Source organism: Psammomys obesus, unplaced genomic scaffold (assembly GCF_907164565.1).
Source record: "Psammomys obesus unplaced genomic scaffold, mPsaObe1.curated_primary_1811, whole genome shotgun sequence".
NCBI classification, from domain to species: Eukaryota; Metazoa; Chordata; class Mammalia; order Rodentia; family Muridae; genus Psammomys; species Psammomys obesus.
This window is the reverse complement of record NW_026590062.1, coordinates 2446200-2466682: the sequence shown is the minus strand read 5'-3', so window position 1 is coordinate 2466682 and position 20483 is coordinate 2446200. Positions and strand designations below refer to the sequence as shown.

General features: G+C 51.5%; 2 protein-coding genes across 2 annotated transcripts in view; both read left to right on the top strand.

The window, feature by feature from the left end:
• Window positions 1-7729, top strand: part of Grk3 (G protein-coupled receptor kinase 3) — a 90332-nt gene extending 82603 nt beyond the window's left edge. The window contains exons 19-21 of the mRNA XM_055606070.1: window positions 597-733; window positions 2453-2566; window positions 3179-7729. Of these exons, the coding sequence (XP_055462045.1) occupies window positions 597-733; window positions 2453-2566; window positions 3179-3340 (413 nt within the window). The 3' untranslated portion in view covers window positions 3341-7729. The remainder of the gene's footprint in view (window positions 1-596; window positions 734-2452; window positions 2567-3178) is intronic.
• Window positions 7730-17303: 9574 nt separating this feature from the next.
• Window positions 17304-20483, top strand: part of Myo18b (myosin XVIIIB) — a gene marked incomplete at its 5' end in the record, with an annotated part of 188809 nt that continues 185629 nt past the window's right edge. Inside the window, one exon of the mRNA XM_055605947.1 lies at window positions 17304-17357. Within this exon, the coding sequence (XP_055461922.1) occupies window positions 17304-17357 (54 nt within the window). The remainder of the gene's footprint in view (window positions 17358-20483) is intronic.

Here is a 20483-nt window from a genome sequence, read left to right as displayed (position 1 = left end):
TAAGCTCCCAAGGCTGGGCAGGTTTTATCTTTTTTAAAAAATCATTGTTCCTGGCTGAACCCACAAAATGTAGCCCCATTCCTAGCCCCCATGGTGCCCGGGGCAGATTGATGGATGACTGAGTGATTTTAACACAGTCGCCAAGGTTTTAATGATGGTCATGAAGCATGTCACCCATTCTCCTTCAAGAATGCACTTGCCTAGAAACTCAGTCAGCGCCCATTGCAGTTGCTGCCCTCAGTGTCCCCGTGGGCAGTGAGCCGAGGATGAGTGCCCTGTGGATGCCACTTTAACCTTGGAGGGAGATCCCTGGCTACAGAACCATTCATAGGATGAGAGTGGATTAAGGGACAGCTTCCCTAATTGGCAGTGGACCTTTGGAGAGAATTCACAATTAAGCAGTCTTATTTAGCAGTCATTCTCATACATATAGTTAAAAAAAAAAAAAAAAAGGTTTGGGAGCAAACATTTTGCCACGTCAGAGTTGCAGGTTCAAATCCTGAGATCCTGGGGTCCCTCTGCAGCCCCGGAGTGTGTTGTCTGTGGGCTGGCTCAGGACCTGAGTGACGCTGTGTCCCCACCCCCACCCCCCGCAGATTACGCCCTGGGAAAGGACTGCATCATGCACGGGTTCATGCTGAAGCTGGGGAACCCCTTCCTCACGCAGTGGCAGAGACGCTACTTTTACCTGTTCCCCAACAGACTGGAGTGGAGAGGAGAGGGCGAGTCTCGGGTGAGTCAGCCCCGGGCGGCTCCCTCACACTGCCTCACACCCTCTGTCTCCAGGGTCACAGAAACCAGGGCTACTGTGGCCTAACTAACGTTTAAGTCCCTTCCCAGGGTAAGATGAAGGAGTCATCTGGAAGACTGAGTCCCTAGTCCAGCAGCCTCAGGGCCCAGTGGGGGCTGGGGAGGGCAACGGCTAACAGCTAGGGTGGGAGATGAGCAAAGCGGGCATCCCAGCTCATTGCCTGCTGGACTCAGGACACCCCAAAGTGCCTCTCTGGGTCTCAGTTTCTCACCTGTGGATGGAGAGGCACAGAATGTGTAAGAGCTCCCATGATTATGTTAGGCTTGCCCAAGGCCAGGTGATGTAAACAAACTCAGTGGTTAGTGGCTCCCAGGGTTCGACACCAGATTTACCGGGGGTGGGGGGGTATTCCAGGGCAGCTACTGTTAGCAAAGGGACAAGGCAGGCTACTTCCGTTAAACACTTACCATGTGAGAGGCCAAGGAGGGGGCCAACCTGGATGGAGAGGGTGCTGTCTGCAGCGAGCCAGGGCAGGCCATGCATGTCAGCATGGTCCCCATGTGTGGAGAGGCAGGAGTGAGGCTCAGCAGCCCCGCCCCCAGGGTCAGAGGAGCCAAGCAGAAGCCTCACCTCTTTCATCCTATCTGAGTCATGGGTTTGTTTGTTTGTTTGTTTGTTGACAAATGCTGGTGATGTCCGAGGCAATTCCAAATGCTGGCAGTTGTCTGTGGTCACCTCGCCCACTGTGTAGGAAGGTCCTTTGAAATTAAAATCTCCAAGATTTGATGCACTAAATCAGAAGTTCTGTGGGTGCCCCAAGATGCAGCTCTTTGCTGGCAGGTCTTCCGGGAGCCTGTACAGGAAGTCCTCTGTTAGCCTCACTGTGGAGGCCAAAGCAAGCTGTTGTGGTTCCAATAGAGTCTCCTCTGTCTCCCTCTGTCTCTCTCTCTCCCTCCCTCCTCCTCATTTAGTGTTTTGTGTGAAGCTAGGCAGTTCCCCGAGCTACCTCTGTAAGAATGAACAGAGGAACAGAGTGTATGGGAGTTTTTCCTGAAGCTCTTCACGCCAGATCCCTGTGAACTTTATCTAGGATATAAACAAACAGACAACCCCCCCAAATTAACAGGGAGGAACTCACGGTGCTGTGGCCTCCTGCTGAGCCATCACGCTGGCTCCACTTTGAGGCCCCTGTGAGAATGCTGCCTATATTTGGGTCTTTTTGACACAGACCAAGATGGCTCCAGCGTCTTAGGCTATCTCCACACCTCAGCTGTCACCCACCTGTCATCCATCGCTGCTCCCTGTTCTCCTGATGATGGCTGGACAGTAGCAGATGTCCCTGGGAGGTGGCCCTGCCCATTCACAGCTGCCCAGACCAGCACTGTAACACAGAACGCCAGGCCACGGGCCTTTACAGAAGTGTTGCTTTCCTGGCGTTTTCTTCCAGGCATTTTACTTTGGGCTTGTGTGTGTGTGTGTGTGTGTGTGTGTGTGTGTGTGTGAGAGAGAGAGAGAGAGAGAGAGAGAGAGAGAGAGAGAGGGAGAGAGAGATTTGTAGCCATTCTCCTTATTTCTAGAATACCAGACAAGAAAGGGAAAGACGCCATTTACGTTTGAAAATGTACTCTTTGATTTTTTTTTTTTTCTCCTAAGAGCTCTCTGAATACCAAAGTAATTGTTACCTTTTCTATTTGTGTTTAGCAAAATTTACTGACCATGGAACAGATCTTGTCTGTGGAGGAGACCCAGATTAAAGACAGAAAGTGCATTTTATTCAGAATAAAGGGAGGGAAGCAATTTGTCTTGCAGTGTGAGGTGAGTTTTTTACTGACATCCCCTGGGATAAAAGCCTACAGGATGGGACCATCTCAGGGCTGCTGCCAGGTCCCCAAGCCTCCCCTTGCCTCTCCCACAGACTTACGAGGACGAGGTTTAGGTAAATGGAGTCACATCACAGTGTTAGCAGGAGAGAGAGTGCAATGATGTGGCAGTTGGGTCTGGGGGCTGCCCAGGGGCGGCTGGCGGCTGGAGTCTGGAGTTTATCTCCGGGATTCCAGAGGGACTTTTCCAGGGGACGCTGTCTGTGTTTTTCTCTGAGTTGTGCTGGAGCTCAACTTTCATCTCTGATCATTTCTCCCTGGTGTATTTCGGCCTGTGCGCAAGCATGTTTTTGTAGGGTGGAGGCAGAGAAACTAGTAGAACAAGGGCACCTTTTAGCCTGCGTTTGGAAAGGGGGTCTTGCTATGTAGTCCAGGGTGGTCAGGAACTCAGGTCTCTCCTGGCTCGGCCTCTCCAGTGCTGACACTCTCCTTAAGCTTCAGGGCCAGCAGCATGTGTCTGGGTTCAGGCCCCCGGGACCATAGCCATTGACAGATACCGTTGGCAGATGGGTAGACAGGTCCCCATTCCCGCCCTGTGTCTGTACAGAGTGACCCCGAGTTCGCACAGTGGCTGAAGGAGCTGACCCACACCTTCACCGAGGCCCAGAGGCTGCTGCGCCGGGCCCCCAAGTTCCTCCACCAGCAGCGTGCCACCATCCTGGAGTTCTCCAAGCCACCGCTGTGTCACAAAACCAGCAGCGGCCTCTGAACCACAGAGCAGCAGGGCCTGAAGGACGGGCCCCAGCTCTTCAGCCCAGGAGTAGAGCGGAGCGACGGGGAGCCTTGTGGGGCCAAGACACAGCGGTTCTGAGCCCTGGCTAAGGAGGCCCATGACACAAAGATGGCCCTGCTGCAGCAGCTGGGACATCCTCAGGGCCGGCCTAGCCACACTCCCAATTAGCGAAGAAGCAGAAGGCATTTTTCTGCGTACCCACTCACTTTGGTATCCACGGACCCCAGAACGTGAAACGACCCTTACCGCTCAAGCTTTTATGTCTGGCATCCAGCATCTCTGGGGCGGGACCACAGTCTCTTGGACTGCGGCGGCCCGTCCCAGGCCTCGCTGTGTCTGAGTGCCCGCCTGAGGTATGGGGGCTGTGGCCCTAGATCCTGGAGGAGGCACGGCAGCCTAGGGGTCTCTGTAGGTCAGGGCTGACTCCTTGCTGTCCCAGAGGTGACGAGGTGGCACCGAGACCCATGTGCACTGCCTGCCTCTGATGGCTCCAGGAATGCCAGTCAGAGGGGAAAGGTTGGATTGTCCCCTTGAGGAATCTCCATGGCATCCATCATGGCCACTTCTGGTCAGCACAACCAGGGAAGATGCCCCAAGACTTCACGTCAGACAGGATGCGGGCAACTCCTACATGCCATCCACGCATGGACTCGTGGTCTCTGTGGTGGGCAGGTCTGTGACAGAGGGTCCTTCATCTCCCCTTGGGAAGTGTATCCGAGGATGTGCCCAAGGTAGAAAGAGTTGCTGCCTTGCCTTTCAGTATAATTTCTAAGGAACTCAGACTGATGGGTGCCGGTGTTCCGGCGGTCTCCCGTGCGCCCTGGCTTCCCCCTCATCATGCTCTCATTAACGCACCGCACACTGGATCACCCTGACGGGGGCGGCAATTAGCCCAGCATCCTTCCCTTAAAGGTTTTCTCCGCTGCTGCCCTGAATGAATGCCGCATCCCCTTGTCACCACACTGAAACACAGGTCCTCGAAGGTCTCTGTGGACCTGGCTGATCCCCAGGGGCTATGTTATTGAGTCTCAAATGAACAGCTTGAACACATAAAGAAACCTAACATCAGAATTTTTTGTATTCTGTCCTGGATCTTCCTTACAGTCCCCGGTGTGTATTCTTAACGTTTCTGTGCTGGGAAAACAAGCTGTTTATTTATTTACTGTTTGTTTTTTTTTAAATTGCGGTTATCTTTTGAGAGCAAGGAAGATAATTCAACAAGAGGGTCCATCAGTGTCTTGGTGCCCGTCTCGCCACCCATTCGGTGTCTGAGCTCACAGGCTAGTGACACTGTTCGCAGCCTCTGGTATGGGAATGCGGCCACGCCTGGCACAGGTACCTGCTTGCTTAAAAAGAATAGCATCCAAATTCTACCCCACACATGCCGTTAGGTACTGCGGTTACTGTGTAGGCTTGGCTGGAGTAGACGGTTCACACAAGCATCATCAGAGCTGGGGGCGGGGCGGGGGCCGTGTCTCTGGCCTCTTCTTCTCGGCACGAAGTGTCGGTGGCTTGACCCCAGCAGGTGTTGGGCTAGCCTTGAAAATCTCCTACCGGAGGGGTAGCTCTACCAAAGGCTTTTTTTAAAAGACGACACAGGATCATGGGGTCCTGAACCCACATAAAAACGAGCCAGACTCTCGAAGGTATCATGGGTTGTTGTTTCAATAACAGTAAGTTATTTCAATGACAATATTCAATAACAGTAAGTTGTTTCAATAACAATAAGTCAATTTTAAGGCTCTTTCTCTTTTGGGATAGAGATGTGTGGCTGTGTGTGTGTCTGTGTGTGTATGTATAGGGTCTCCTATGAGTTCTCCTGCCTCAGGCTTATTCCAAGTAAACCATCTTGTCCCCTTAACCCCATTTCCCTCCCAAAGGCACAGGCGGGAGGGAGGGCGGACGGCCCTTGCTGGAGTCCTAGAGATTGGAATGAGCTGGTGATGGGTCTGTGGACACCTTCTCGGAGGCAGTCTTTCCACCCCAGCATCCGGCGAGGGCAGAAGAAGAAGCCGGCTGGGCTGGCTGCTGCGCATGGCTGTTTGAGAGTTTTCATCGTCCTCTTAACGGGACAAGCCGCTGTGTACACTTTACTCAGGTTTCTGGGCTAGAGCGATCAACACGGTTGAGGGCGTTCCAGGTGATGCCGCTTTTATACAGTTGTGCCCTAAGAAGCCTTGGTTCTATAAAGCAAGAATCAATCAATACACAGAGCCCAAGAATGTTAGATTACTTTAAAAGCAGCTATGTGAGACACACTAAATTAAAACCTTTGGCAAACCCCACTTTATTATTATTATTTTTTTAACCTATAATGCCCTCTTGTTCTTGGGACTCTCTGCTTTTGCCTCTGGGTCATAGTTAAGTGTGATGTGTGCTTTTTTTTTTTTTTTTATCTAAGCCTGTGACAATCGTCTCACTGTGGTGGTTGACAGAGAGAAGAACCTGTGTCACTGTTGGTAAAGGAGCCTGCACATTGATGGGCCCATTGGCTGACATTACAAACTGTGTGTGTTAAAGCCAGCAGTGAATCGTGGGTTGTGACCCTCTGGGGAGACACAAGGAAGGCTTACAAGCCCAGCATTTATTGGCAGAGGCAGGAGGCCGATGAGTTTTAGGCTAGCTTGGGCTACATAGCAAGCCCCTGCTTTCAGAACACCAAGGGCCGTGGCAGTGGCTCATAGGTCTCAGGTTCTGGGTTTACCTCCCAGTGGGAGTGAAGGGTGGGCAGCAGACTGTTAGCCAGCTAGTGTAAGATTTAGCCTAAGTGGTCCCTTGGCCTGTTAGAAGCAGCTGGTCTGAGGCCCGACAAGCCATAATTGTTCACCAGTAGATAGTGTGGCAAAGGTCAGAGCTTCTCAGGACAGGAACTGGGCCATTTTGGTTATCTGACGGGCAAGTGGGATATCACAGCGAGTCTATGGTAGGGTGAGGTTGGAGGGGGAAGGCTTGCTCGGCTCCCATACCCTTGAAAGCCATACCTCTGGCACGATGAAGCACCAAGGAAGAAATTATGGAAGCTGGTGGGACATTCCCTCAGAATTCCTAAGTGATTTTTGCAAGGCTTTCTTGCTTTGTCCCTGAGTTGCTCCCGTCATGAAGGTGCCGCATGTTCTCCACTGGACATTCTCAGAAAGGTCCCTCATCAGTGGTACAACCCCGAACCCTGAGTCTGTCGTCTGACACCGTGGCTTTGTAGCCCAGGCAGCGAGAGGCAGTCTTAGTCACTGTCACTGAATGTGACCACGGGGTGTGCATCACAGAATGATAGATACCGAGGGCCTTCTTGCACGCTTAGCTCCATTTCCACTGGAGCTTTCATAATTTAAATGTAAAAAGAAAAAACAAAAAAACCCTTTTCCTTTCCTGAGTGCGGTTTACTTGAAAGTCTTAATTGCTCACACTTGTGTGAAGAGGCTTGCTTTGTTCAGGCCTCGTTTTCCTCTGTTTGTTGGTATGGGATGAGGAAGGCTGAGCTGTAAACGGTCTTGGTAGGCATTAGGGTTTTCTTTGTTGATTGTCAAGAATAAGAGAGAACACAGCACAGTGTCTCAGACTGGCAGCCCTAGTGTTCAGGACACTGAGACGGGAAGATGGCAAGTTCCAGGATAGCCTGGGCTACCTGGTGAAACCCGGCTTTAGAAATAACTAACAGACTAAGAGTGGTTGTTTTATGACACAAGACAGGTATGACTGCTCCTACAAGCAAGCAATCGGGAGGCGCCGTGTTCCCGAGATTTTCGGAACCCACACATTTTAAATGGCCTTTAAAAACAGGCACAGAAAGCGGGTCCAAAGTGTTCACCTTTCATTAAGAACAAAGATTCTCTTACAGTCAACTCAAATCCATAGCATAAAGCTAGGTCTTCAGCCTCTAATAGTCTCAGAGTCCTTTCTGGAAACAAACACCTATGCTTCCCTTTTCACTTTTCCCTAGATGTAAAATGACTTTGACGGCAGGGCGGGATGGAACAATCATTCCAGTCATCAACTGTGATTTATTTTCTGTTTCCTTGGTTTTTCTGCCCTGTGGTTGTATGCATTGCATTCTACGTGGGTCATAAATTCAACACTGGCTTTTTTTTTTTTTTTTTTTTTTAGTTCTGTTATTAAATTATATTTTTCTATGTTTTAAGTAATAGCAGATCTGGGCTTTTCTGTATAACAGAGCCGGACGGACCTGTAACTATGAGACAAGAGTTCTATTTTAGCACAAAAGCATTTTATATTATTTATTGAATCCGTATGTATGTTCCCATGGAAACCATCTGTATTTCTGCTCTCTGTGATCTGTATAGTTTGTTATTTAAAGGGAGACGGCAGCCTTTTGTGTTGTTGAGAACAATAAAACTGAGCTCCTCAGAGCAGCAGTGTGAGGCTGACATCTCATTTCCCTGGCTTGGACTGTCCTGAACGGAGGCACGCACGTGGGCTTTGTGACGAATCGCAGGTGGGTTGCTGGAAGTTGAGACCTCCTACCTCTTCAAAAGGCACCGAGTGTGCTGGGCCCCAGGCTGACTGCCAGACATTTTGGAGAATGACATCCAGAGTTATGCCCTGAAGATGATGATGCTGTTTTACAGCCAGCCTTGTCAGGGGTCCAGGAAGCAGGTCAAATAGGTCCCTTCTCTAGCCAGCATGGCCTTCTGGGAGCTGGGGATGCCCAGTGAGCCTCAGTCTTCTCACTCTCTGCCATTCCCTTTCAGTCTCACTGGCCTCTGTGTTTAGTAATCACGAGAACGCAACCCTCTTTCTCTCTCTTCTTTATGTGGAAAGGTGTGTTTTTAAACTACTTTGGGGAGACGCTGATTTGAATGTGCTCTCTTACCCCTTTCTATTCAGAGCAGCTTGGAAAGTGGGGTGGTGCAGGCAAACAGCCATACCTAGGAATGACCTTGACGGGAGCCAATTCTTAGGTTAAACGGACTCTCCATGGTTTCGGTGGAATGGGAAGAAGAGCTGTCCATGGTCCCTTCCTGTTTATAGCTGCCTAGTGACTATCTTGTTGGCAAAGTGTGTAAGTGTGTTAACACCTGCAAAGAAGTTAATCGGTTCCCTGCTGCGCGTTAGCTACCCAGAAAATAAAGCTGGTGAGCTACCTGAATGCTGCACACGGAAGACCAGCATGTGTTTTTGTCTCTTTTCATACTTACAGCGCATTTAGAGCCCTCTAGGGGACATCTCACAGCCCTGAGTGTGGTATCACAGTCCACATCACCAACTCTTGGCCCTGGGTGTGACATCACAGTCCACATCACCAACCACAGGCCCTGGGTGTGCTATGCCACAGTTAGTCCATGTCATGATGAGGCCCGGTGGCCAGCAGGTGTTGCTGCTGCTTTTAAGGATCTTCCAGCACAGTTGCTTTTTCAGGCTCAGGGTTTTGGAATCTCCCAAACTTTACTTGGTCATATTTTTTTGGGGGGGGCTACTTTATATTTTCCAAACCTATTCACCCTAATCCCTTCCAACACTCCCCCCCAACAATAGGAAGGTTAGAGGGAAGAGGAGACATAGACCACTTTAGACTACTTCCTGCTGATTTAAGAGTGTCAGGTTCCTAGGGGCAAGTCCACTCTTCATTGTCAGAATCTGCAGCAGTCCAGCAAACCAGCAAAGCAGAAATAGAAAACGCAGCAGCTGGAACCAGCAGTGTCAGGGACCAGCACCACAGGCCCCCTCAGAATTCTCCCATTTATGCCCTCTCCACAGTCCCCCAGAATTAAACGGTCTGCAGCTGGCCCCTCCTAGAGCACGAGACAATCATGGTTAACGGCTGTGGACAATCTGAAACAGCCTCATGTCCCACAGCTGGGATTAAAACGAAACCATGACTGGGTTTTAAAAAAAAAACGAAAGTCTCCCCACAACCCTTCAAGATGGGGGTCAAGAGATCAATCCCACATGAAGAGTTCCATCTTGCCTGCCGCATGTGGAAAACCACAGCACGCTCCCTGTTTGCTAACAGGATGGCTTTGGGTTTCCTTCCTGGAGAGAGAACACCTTCCTTGCTCTGCCCTTGCTTCATGGAGATGTGCTGACAGGCCCTTGTAGTGTATGCCAATTTAAACCAGAACCCCAAGCCATGGCTGCCTGGGCAGGACAGTCTGCTGGTAGATCCATGGTCAGGGTCAGCTAGGTACTTCCTGTCTCTGAGCTGGACAGGAAATGCCCTGTCTTGCTAATTAGGGAAGAAAGGAAGTCACCACTGACCTGGCCAGGCCACCACTGGGCCTCCCTGAAGTGTCTTAGTGCTAACTTTAAAACTCTTCAGCCAGTCGCTAGCAGGAGACCTTAGCCTGGTCTGTGTAACCATCCTGTGGGCAGAAGGCTCTGCCTTGTGTAAGCTGACACGTCTGTGACCAAGGCCGAGGAGCTCCCGGTCATCTGGAATGCCATGAAAATCCCATCACCCCCTAGGTAATGACATGAAAGGGAACTGGATTCACTTCACACTCAACTCCCAGCCAGTTGCCTCAAATAACCTCCACCCGTATCACTCTGAATAACACAGCCCACCTCACGTCTGTATGTGCTGTGCTCTCTCTCTCTCTCTCTCTCTCTCTGTGTGTGTCAGTGTGTGGTGTCTTGGGCTTTGTTTTTCCTGTGGAAGAAGTCCACTGTAGCATCTGGAGGATATTTTCATCAGGCTATCTTGAGCCTAGAAGAATATCCACGTGGAGAGGCGTTCACAAAACATTAGCACATGGGACGGAGTACCAGATGCAGGGGTTCAAGCCTGGAAAACACGCACGGGTATCAAGCACTACTGTGGAGGGTCGGGTCGCCTACAGCGGTGTTCACGTGACCTGAGCAGCCGCAGACATTTGCTCTCCTCCAGCCGCCCACTGTGTGCTTGGGTTACACATATGAGGCCCAGGAGCCTCCCAGTTTCTGGGCTCCCCAGTTTCTGATGTGGGGACAGGCTCAGGTGCCCTATAGGTAGGAGAAAAAGGAAGTCGGCGTATTGTCTCCTCCCCACGGTAGCCTGGGTCGCCGGTCCCCTCAGCTGTCAAGTCACTGCCCTGGGATATGGCTTCCCTACCTTTTCCACTTCAGCCTAAGAGGCTGGCACTGCTTCCAACCCCTCCGGTCTCCACTCTGCTTGTCAGTTTCCGAAGTGCTTCTGTGAGTGTCGGTCTACAGACCCCCTCATCCTCTGCGCGTGGCAAGCACTTTGAGGACCCCTTTTGCTTCAACTCCTGGTGTCACTCGGGGCACCTGTCCTAGTTTGCTTCCTGTTGCTCCGATAAAACATAGTGACTGAAAACACCTCAGGAAGGAAAGCGCCCATCCCGTCCTACAACTCTCACGGTGCTGAGGAAACTCAGGGCCAGGAGCTGAAGCAGAGGCTGTGGAGGAACACTGCACATGGATTGACCACCATGGCTTCCTCAGGCCTACCTGTGTAGGGGTAGGGACCTGCCCGCAGTGGCCTGGGTCCCCCAAGGTCACTGATCAAGAAGATGCCCCATGTTCTTGCTGTAGGCCAGTTTTATGGAGGCATTTTCTCAGTTGTGGTTCCCTTCTTCTGGATGACTCTAGCTGTGTCAAGCTGACAAAAACCCAGCCAGCACCTCCCTTCATGTAAAGTCCATACAGTGTTGAGCTCACAACAATATGACATAATGGGTTATGACAAGGTGGTGCTCCTGTAAATCCCTCCCCTTCCCCAGGCCCAGGCTGGGAACTGTGGAGAGACAGTCTCTGAGCCTTGACACTGTGAACCTAAGAGAGCAAGACTCATTGAGGGGACTGTCAGGTGCTGTGGGAAGTTTAATTATGCCCTTGTCCTCTTCATGGATGCCAGCACAAAGGTCCCCACAATCCAAAGTGTCTCCAGACACTGCCACGGATGAAAGGGGACAAAATTGCTCCCAGCTGAAAGCCGCCAGTTTACAAGAGGGTGGTTTTTGCAGAGTTGGGCTTAGGACTGGGCAGGACTCCATGGATGGGTGCTGACTGAGGCCAGGTTTAGTGTCTGGGGCTCTGACTTCCCTGAGATGTCATGAGCCCACATGGCTGCAGTGGCCGAATCTCCAGGCCAAGAAACAAGCATGGCACTGGACTGCTGGAGGCCACACCTCCCTGAGTCCAATGTGGAGGAGCTGTGGCCATTAGAGGGGTGGGAGGGGACCCGCCTGGGGTCTCTGACACAGGCCAGAGCCACAGGGCACAGCTGGGCAGGGACAGGAAACTCCATGTCTCTCCTTCAGTGCATGGTGAGTTCACACTGTAGACAGTGCTGACAGGAGCCGGGGAGAGCGAGCAGGGCTACGCCTGTCCAGGCCACAGTTTGCCAGGGTCATCCATGGTCACCTGGGCTCTGGACAGGAGAAATGGGGTAGAGAGTGGTCATGCATGCACCACCCACCTTGGCAACATCCTCATGGGTGACCTTGACCACTGGACCAACCAGATCTCCTCTCATAGAAAGACCTACTGGCCCAGTGGCTTGGGGTACTGTCATCAAATGTTCTCAGCTGTCATCTCCTCTGGGGGTGCCTCAGCAACCGGGTGACACCTGCTGAGTGGCATGCCCTTCCTCCAACCTCTGTTTGACACTGGCATGTAAGGGGCTGGTTTTTTTCCAGAGGACTGTAACAAATACAGGCTGAGGTGGTCTTGGGACCTCCCTGTTCCCTGACCTGATACTGTTCCCCAAGCTTCAGGCACCCGCTCATTAGATCCCTTCTCAGGGCTCTGTCTCAAGGAAGCCAGTGTGCAGTTACAGTACAGGACTGGACAGATCCTCTCAGGGACAGAAGGAACTGGTGTGCTGGGTCACGTCCCTGTAGGATGGCGAGTGACAGGTGGAAATGGGTGGCAGTGGGTGAGACAGACACTGACTCATTAGGCCATCTGAGTCTTCACCTTTCCTATGAAAGAGGCTGGAGATGGGATGTCTGGGACATAAGTGGCCTTGCTGGTGTTCACAGCTGGGATCTGAGAAAAATAGGGCAGGTTTCATATAGGCAGGGACAGGGGACAGGGTGATTGCTTCACCTGATCCATGCTCTGGAAAACATACTGAAGGGCAGAAAGAGATCAGTGGTCCATTGGCAGCAAAATATGGAAGAAAGACGCCAGCCTAGTGGCATGTGATGGGGAACCCAGATGGTGGGAGATGGGCCAAATGAGGACCAGCCCTGGGGCTGAGCAGTCAGACCAGGTTAGTGGCAAAGTGGTTGAACTCCCCATCAATACCACCACCCGTGGTATTTTTCTTGGGAAGGCTGAGACCTTGTGACAGGAAGCAGGGACACCTGAGTTGGTGGCTGGAAACTTGGGAGTGATGGCTCCTGAGGACCATCTGTGGCTGTGGTAGTCCCGTCCCGTAGCAGCCAGGGGAGCGCCATGGGTAGCTTTCATTGAAGACCTGACACAACCTAGAGTCATTTGAAGGAGTGCCAGGGTTGAGAAGTTGCCCTAGTCAGGTTGGCTCCTGGGCATGTCCATGGGGAGTTGTCTTGACTGTTGATTGGTTTGGCTAAGCCCAGCCCACTGTGGGTGGCAACAACTTAGGCAGGTGGACCTGAGCTGAATAAGAGCCAGCTAAGCGGGAACCTGTGAGCAGCTTTCCCCCATGGCTCCAGCCTGAAGTTCCTGGCCCAGCTTCCCTCGATCCTGATTGTTTCCTGGAAGTATAAGCTAAATCAATCTTTTCCTTCCCAAATAAGCTAATCAAGGCTAGATCCCACTCACAAACAGGAGAACACCCCAAGGCTAAAGGGGCAGAGGGCGCCAGCACTACCAACCACCGACAGGTTTACTGGTGGCTGTCTTCTGCAGAAAGCACCAATGGTGGGGAGAGCCTTTACAAGCCTACTTTAGTTTCTTTAGTCATTCAACAAACATCCACTAAGCATCCACCATGGACTAGAAAGAACAGCCAGTGGGGCAAGGATCCTGCTTCAGAGAGGGGAGCCCTTCAGGCCCTTTCCAGAGGCACACAGCCTGAACTGGGTCTACCTCAGAACCTATACCCATCCTCAGAGCTTGGTGCAGGCCCAGTGCCTTCTGGGAGTTCCCTATTCTCTCTCCCTCCACATTTTTATTTTAAATCTCACTGTTATTCTGCTCAGCAAAAAACAGAGCCATGAGTAGACCAAGAGACTACAAGCCGCTGGCAATGGACAGACAGCGAGAGGAAGCTCCCAGAGTCCACGGTATCAGTTGTTTGTCACAAACACTGAGCACTTGCCCTGTAGTTTGGAATCTACAATCATTCACCAAACACCCCTTCCCTGGGTCATGCGCTGCTTCGAGTGACAATGACTCAGACAAGAGGTTTTCCTCACTGAGGGGACAGTGACCCAGGGCCCTGGCCTCTGATGTAGTAGCACTGACGTGTGCGGGGCGCTTCCTTTTTTATCTAAATGTGCGTGCTTATGCACATACATGCGTGGGCAGACACACACTCATGCACACACAGACGCACACCAGCATTAGTGAGAACGGCACCCCATAATGGTAGAAGTCAGGTACTGTCACAACTTCCTCTGAGGCCAGACAGAAGCAGCCACCCTAGTGAGTGACAGGATGAAAAGGGTTGGAGGTTCCAGGACGTCCAGCTGCAGGTGGGCCCCCATGAGCCCACAGGGTGTGAACCACTCAGATGGCCAGGAGACTGAGGTCAGTGCCCGGAAAAATACACATTCCTTTGGCCATCTTGTAGACCCAGAGCTCACTGGCTGAAGGAGCCAAGTCCCGGGGGGGGAGGGGTGTCCCCAGAGCCCAGCAAGAGTGAGGTGACTTTCCTAGTCTGCTTTAACAGATCGATGGATGGCTCCAGGAATGGTGAAGCCAGCCCACCAAATAGCACTGTGACCCTCTCTCCTGGTGAGAGTGGCTTGTGGGAGCCCAGCATGGCAGCTTTGGGGCATTTATTTATTTTTTCTTCTCCTCCTCCTGGGGAGGAAGCATGATGGATGCCACATCCTGCTTACCAGCTCCAGGATGAGTCACAGCGACGCTTGTCATCCCGGGGATGGGGTGGGGAGAGTCACCTCCACCTACCCAACATACCAGGGAGCTAAACAGATGTGTGTGAAAATCTTCCGGGAAGTGTCTCCTCAGGGTTGGCACGAAGAAACTGTGCTCCAGAGGCGGCCAAGGTTGCACCTCACAACGGCAGCTGACCTTGGTAGTGTAACAGTCACTCAGGTGGTACTGGTTTTGAAGGCATGAAGGGGTCATGGGAGCAGCTTAGGCTTAGCACTGTGAGGCAGGGCTGGAGTCCCTGAAGAGAGCCCAGGAGAGGTCATTGGTGAAAGTGCAGCCCAGTCGGAGCAGAGACCCCAGCATTTTGGGGATACCAATAGCATGGGATGACCTCCAAGAACAGCAGCAGCAGTAGGGTGGAGCCAGCTTGAGCCTAGAAGACAAGCTGTGTGTGCTGCAGAGGGCAGAGCCAGAGAGGTGACCCAAGCCCCTTGGAGGAGCACAGAAGATCATGAGTCCCAGATAATTGGACACTGAGTTATTTATGCTTCTGGAGTTTGGTTTTGCTTTGTTCAGATTTTGACTGTGCCCTGGTTCGTCCCTCTTGAAATAAGAAAGCATTTAATTTGTTTTTGTTTTGACATGAGCACACAGTTGGGAGACTTTGAACTTTAAAAGAGATTTTACAGTTTTAAAGAGACTGGATATTTTTCAAAGACTGAACTTTCACTGTGTTTGAAATTGTAAAGACTGTGGGACTTTTAAAGTTATCTTTTATTTTTTTAATATTTATTTATTATGTTATGTATATGAGTACTCTATCTGTATATACACCTGCATGCCAGAAGAGGGCATCAGATCCCAATGTTGGTTGTGAGCCACCATGTGGTTACCGGGAATTGAACTCTAGGAAGAACAGACAGTGCTCTTAACCGCTGAGCCATCTCTCCAGCCCCGAGGGGCTACGACTGGGATTTAAAATGAGTAAATAAATAAATTAACTAAAATAAAGTTTTTATATTTTATATTGTGATGTAAATATTAATGTGCCATCTTGGCGATAAATGAGAAATGAAAGGTTCTAACTGAAAAGTGATTTGTTTGTGTGATAAGCTGTCAAGAAGCCAATTGTGCTGGCTAATTTTATGTCAACTTGACACAAGCTAGAGTTATCTGAAAGTGGGGAACCTCAATTGAAAAAAAAAAATGTCTCCATAAGATCCGGCTGTAGGCAAGCCTGTGGGGCATTTTCTTAATTGGTGATTGATGGGGGAGGGCCCAGACTACTGTGGGCAGGGCCACCCCTGAGCTGGGGGTCCTGGGTTCTATAAGAAAGCAGGCTGATCCAGCCAGGAGGAGCAAGCCAGTGAGCAGCACCCTCCATGGTGCTCTGCATTGGCTCCTGCCTCCCTGTTCTTGTCCTGTCTGGGTTCCTGTCCTGACGATGAACAATGATGGATTATGGTGTGGAAGTGTAAGCTGAGCAAACCCTTTCCTCCCCAAGCTGCTTTTGGCCACAACAACAGTCACCCTGACTTACAAGGGGAAATGCTGCCTTCTGAGGTTGAGACAGAGAATGGAGAGAAGCAGGTAGCTGCCTGCCCGGCAGGCGCAGGACCCAGGTTCCAGCCCCATCATCTAATAAAAAGCCAGGTGTGGTGGTCAGTGCTTGTAATCCCAGAGTTGGGGGCTTTGTGGGCAGCCAGCTCAGCTCAAGGACTATTCCAGTTCCAGGCCAGTGAGAGACCTTGTCTCAAAAACAATGTGGATGACATTCTGAAGAAAGACACCCCAAAGTTAACCTTGGCCCTCCACATGCAACAGCATGCACCCACACATGCAAAAGCAGCTGGGGGCATGTGACCACACACACATACACACATGTACACACAGGCACACGAACATGCACACGCACATACACATGAGAGTGGAAACGTGTTTAGAAGGATGCCTGCCCTGTTTCCATGATTAGAGTCCTGGATTTGAGATCTGCCCAGATCCCCTGCTAGTCGTGTAGCCTTGTGCACCACAGGCATGCGATGTACCAAAGGCTGAGCCTCCTGGCACTCCCTGGAGCTGACACTCAGGGCCATGTGCAGGCTGAGCGCTGGCTCTCCCCTGTGCTCCGCCCAGATGGGGACAGAGCACTTTGGGCGGAGGCTGGTTTAGCACCCTGTTTACACTAGAGCCTTCGAGGTGAGTAATACCTGGGTTCAAATATTGATTTTTCCCATGTCTTGGACAAGCTGGCTTAACCTAAGAAGGGCTTTAAATTACAAGTCTTTATTTCTGTGTGTGTTTGCACTAGGGACCTGGGGGGCGGTCACAGGACAATTCGTGAAAGCCCTGCGGGTTGAACTCAGATCAGACGCTTGGCGGCAAGCACTCCCCCCCGCAACCATCTCACCTGCCCCCAGTGGTTAACCTTTGTGCTTCAGTTTCCACCTGTAGAATGGAGATGAGAGGACCCCTCCCCTCGCCCCCTTCCCCAAGGCTGTAGGGAATAATGAGTGAATCAGAGCCCTTGGCAGGAAGCTCACTGGGTGAGACTGTTGCCTACCTTAGCTTGCTTACGGCACCATTCCCACAAGGAGCCACCAGAGCGGTTGAGGTGGCTTCCACCCAGCCCTGACTCCTTCCTGTGGCAGAAGCCGCAGCCTGGGCGAGTGTGACCCGCCCCTGGGGACTAGATGGAGGCTGGGAAGACACTTGTCCGGAGAGGCCCCTCCTGCTCCCTGCCACCATATATGTCCATGCTGTCCGCAGCTGGTTCAACGGCCACCACCCCGGCTGTGTCTCCTGCCCAGACCTGGGGCTCACAGGCTAATTTTGGAAATGACTGGGGCCCAGCTGCTGCTATCTCACTGGCTGGGGGAGGAGGCTCAGGCAGGGCTGTGAGAGAGTGCAGAGGGCCCTCCTGACACCACACCACCACACCACCACACCAGTCCCTTGCCCTGTCAGGCTCTCCAGGCTTGCTGGGGTCCCTTTGTGACCACCCGGGGAGACTATTTGGATAGGAGTGGTTCCAGAGACCCTCGCTGACCAGGTACTGTCGGGCTCGGGGTCATGCTGACACCCTGCAAGCTGGGAGCAAGTCTTGGTATTCGGAGGGCTGGAGTGAGGCCTTGGGACATGTGGTCTATTTTAGGCCTTTCTGGTGGGGAGTGCTTCTGAGGCCTTTCCCTTCGCTGTGGACTCTTGGCGTTTGCTCCAACACCAAACTATTTGGTGTAAGGATTTTATCCTAGGTTATGGGGGTTTGTTTAAGCTCAGGGGTTTTGTGTCTGTTAAAATTAAAATTTAATTTAAAGTTAGTTTTAATTTAAATTAATTTAATTTTAAATTAAATTTTAATTTTAAATTAATGTTAAATTAAAATTTTGTGTCTGTTAAAATTAAAAACCATTTATAGTAGGTATATCATTTCGCTGGAGGGAAACATGCCACAGCACACCTGTGGAGTCAGAGAACAGCTTCTGGCAGTAGGCTCGCTCCTTCCACCATTCGGGACCCTGAGTGGTCCCATGTGGGTATAGAACTTGTGTCGTCACGCTTGGCAACAATATCCTTTGCCTGCTGAGCCATCTCACCAGCCCATTGCCAATGTCTGTTTTAGAAATACGTTGAGTTCTGACTTAACACTGTTGTGGGATCTGGGAGGGTGGATTCCGGCTCTCTCTCTCACTCTTTCTGTGTGTGCGTGTGTGTGTGCATACATGCATGCGGAATCTGTGTATGTGTGGAGTACGTGTAACGTGTATATGTATTGTGTGTATATGTGTGTGGTGTATATATATTTATGTGTCTGGTATGTATATATATGTGTGTGTGTGATACGTATGTGTATGCACATATGTGTCTCTGTCTGTGTTTAGTTTCCTTGATTTCAGTTTTACTGGTTTTCTGCATTAGTCTGGAAGCCCCAGGTTCCCCCTCCAGAGTGTTCAGCCCTGCGAGCTTCAGCCTGAGCTTCGTGGGATTTTGTTTCAAATGAAGCCTGTGTGTGAGGTGGGGGAGGAGCCAGAGGTTTCGGTGTTTCTTGAGGGGAGCCGTTGGCCATGACACACTGATAGCCAATTCCTGTGAAGAAGATCCACCAGTCCCCGTGGCCCCAGGGAGGGTGGGAATGCTGAGGCCTCAAAGTGGCAGGCTCAGGCAGTGAGTTGTCTCCCTGAGTTGACACTAAAGAGCCGGGGCTTCCCAGGACGGTCCCAGGGTGGGCCTGGCCTGGCCCGGCACTCAGGGCTGGGAGCTCTGACTGCGAGCTGACTGTGTGACTATCTTGGAAGACTATTTCTCCTGGACACTGCTCCTGTGGCTGAGCCCTCAGGACCTCCAGGCCTTGTCCTCCAGAAAGGTGGAGCCCGGGGAGGGAGGTGTTCTGGAAACAATGGAGGCTAGAGAGGAGAAGGAGAGAAGAAGAGAGTGAGGAAGGGGAGGGTGAGAAAGGAGGAGGACTGGCAGAGGGGGCAGAAGAGAAGAGGCAGTCTCAGGACAGAAGGGAAAGTGAGGGGGAGGGGGACGAAAGAAAGAGCCATAGAAGGGAGACAGGGTGGCAGGCAGGGCCCTCTTTTGAGGGCCTTTTGGTAACAACCAGGCATTGGATTCTCCCTGCACATGGGCCTGGTCACCTTGAGTCATGGGACCTAGCACTACTGACCCTGTGACCTTGGCCATGACCTTCGTGGCGAGGATTGTGGTTTTTCTTCTAACACTGGAGGGCTGAAGGGCCCCTGGCCTCTCCTCCAGGCCAGTGTGGGAGAGGCACCAATGTCCAAGGCGGGACAGGCTTCACACTGGCCTGGGAGGGGGTTGGAAAGCCTAGTCCAGGCTTATCTCCGACTCTGAGAGCAGTGCTCAGGGCTGACCAGAGACCAAAGATTGGACCCTTTGTGGATGCTTCGGTCTGGAGCCCACCCACATCAGAATTCATAGCCTTCTCCATGAGGTGTGCTGTGCACGTGTGTATGTGTGGTGTGTGTGTGCACTGTGGTGGGGGCTGCTCAAGACAGGCATCACCCGTCATAAGCACAGAAAACACACAGCTTTCCATCAGGCCCCAGTTGCTGCAAAGGTCTGAATAGGATGTGTGTGTAGAACGCTGTACCCCTCTGCACCATCTGAAAATGAGACTCTATCCCCCATGCTGGGAAGACTCCCTCCCCACTGCTGCCTAAAGGCAAGACCTCAGGCTGCTTCTCTGCAAGGCCACTGGGGGGGGGGTAGCCCTCCTCCGTGCACACAGTCCTTAGGGCCGGTGCTAAGTCGGTGTTCTGTTACTTGCTTGTACTGGAAGCAATAAAAGCACAGGGTGGGGAGGGTGATCCGACACAAATGCAGTCGGATTTGGGGAGCTCTCTCACACTCCCTGTGTGCTAAGGCACAGAAGAGAGGGGCAACTTGCCCACGGTCACACAGCTAGCTCTGCAGTGGCAGGATTGGGCTTAGATCCAGGCAGCCTGTTGGAAGAAATAACCCAGTCTACTTTCCCTCCCCCCAAATCTCAGTTATCATCATCCAAGACTAGAGGGAAAACATGCAGCCTCATATATTTTAAAATTATGTCTGTGTCTGCGTGTCTGTGTGTCTGTGGGTAGCAGAGCCTTGGATCTGCTGGGACCATTTGTGTGACCAGCACAGCTGGCCCTTAGCTGGGCAGAAACTTTGGGGCTCAGGGTCTTGGGAGTTCCTCTTCATCCCCCAACCTGGGCTCATTTTCAGCTGTTTCTGGGAACCAGCTGGTGTTGAGGCTCTGGTTTCATAGAGGGCATCTGGAAAACGGTATAGAGACATTGTTTATTTGGGACCAAACATTTCACTCAACCTTAATATTCACAGTGCTCTGGCAAGAAGAACAAACCCATTTCCCAGTTCAGGAATGTGGGGCTTCAGAAACCCAGGGTCACACAGACAAATGAACTGGAGACCAGGTGTTTTCTGATAGACATCCTGTGTGACACTTTAAATGACTTGGATTAAGATATCAACTCCTGTGAGGTTTCACTGGGGACAGACGGATGGCAGAGGCCATGCTAGGTCATCTTGCTGGAATGGGCTGTCTGTCAGTGGACGACTCCATCGGTTTTACAGAGGGAGAAATGGCACCACCGATGCAGAGAGTGGCTGGCTCTTCCTCCTATTTTCCTGTCATCAGTGTTCAGCACATTTTCTC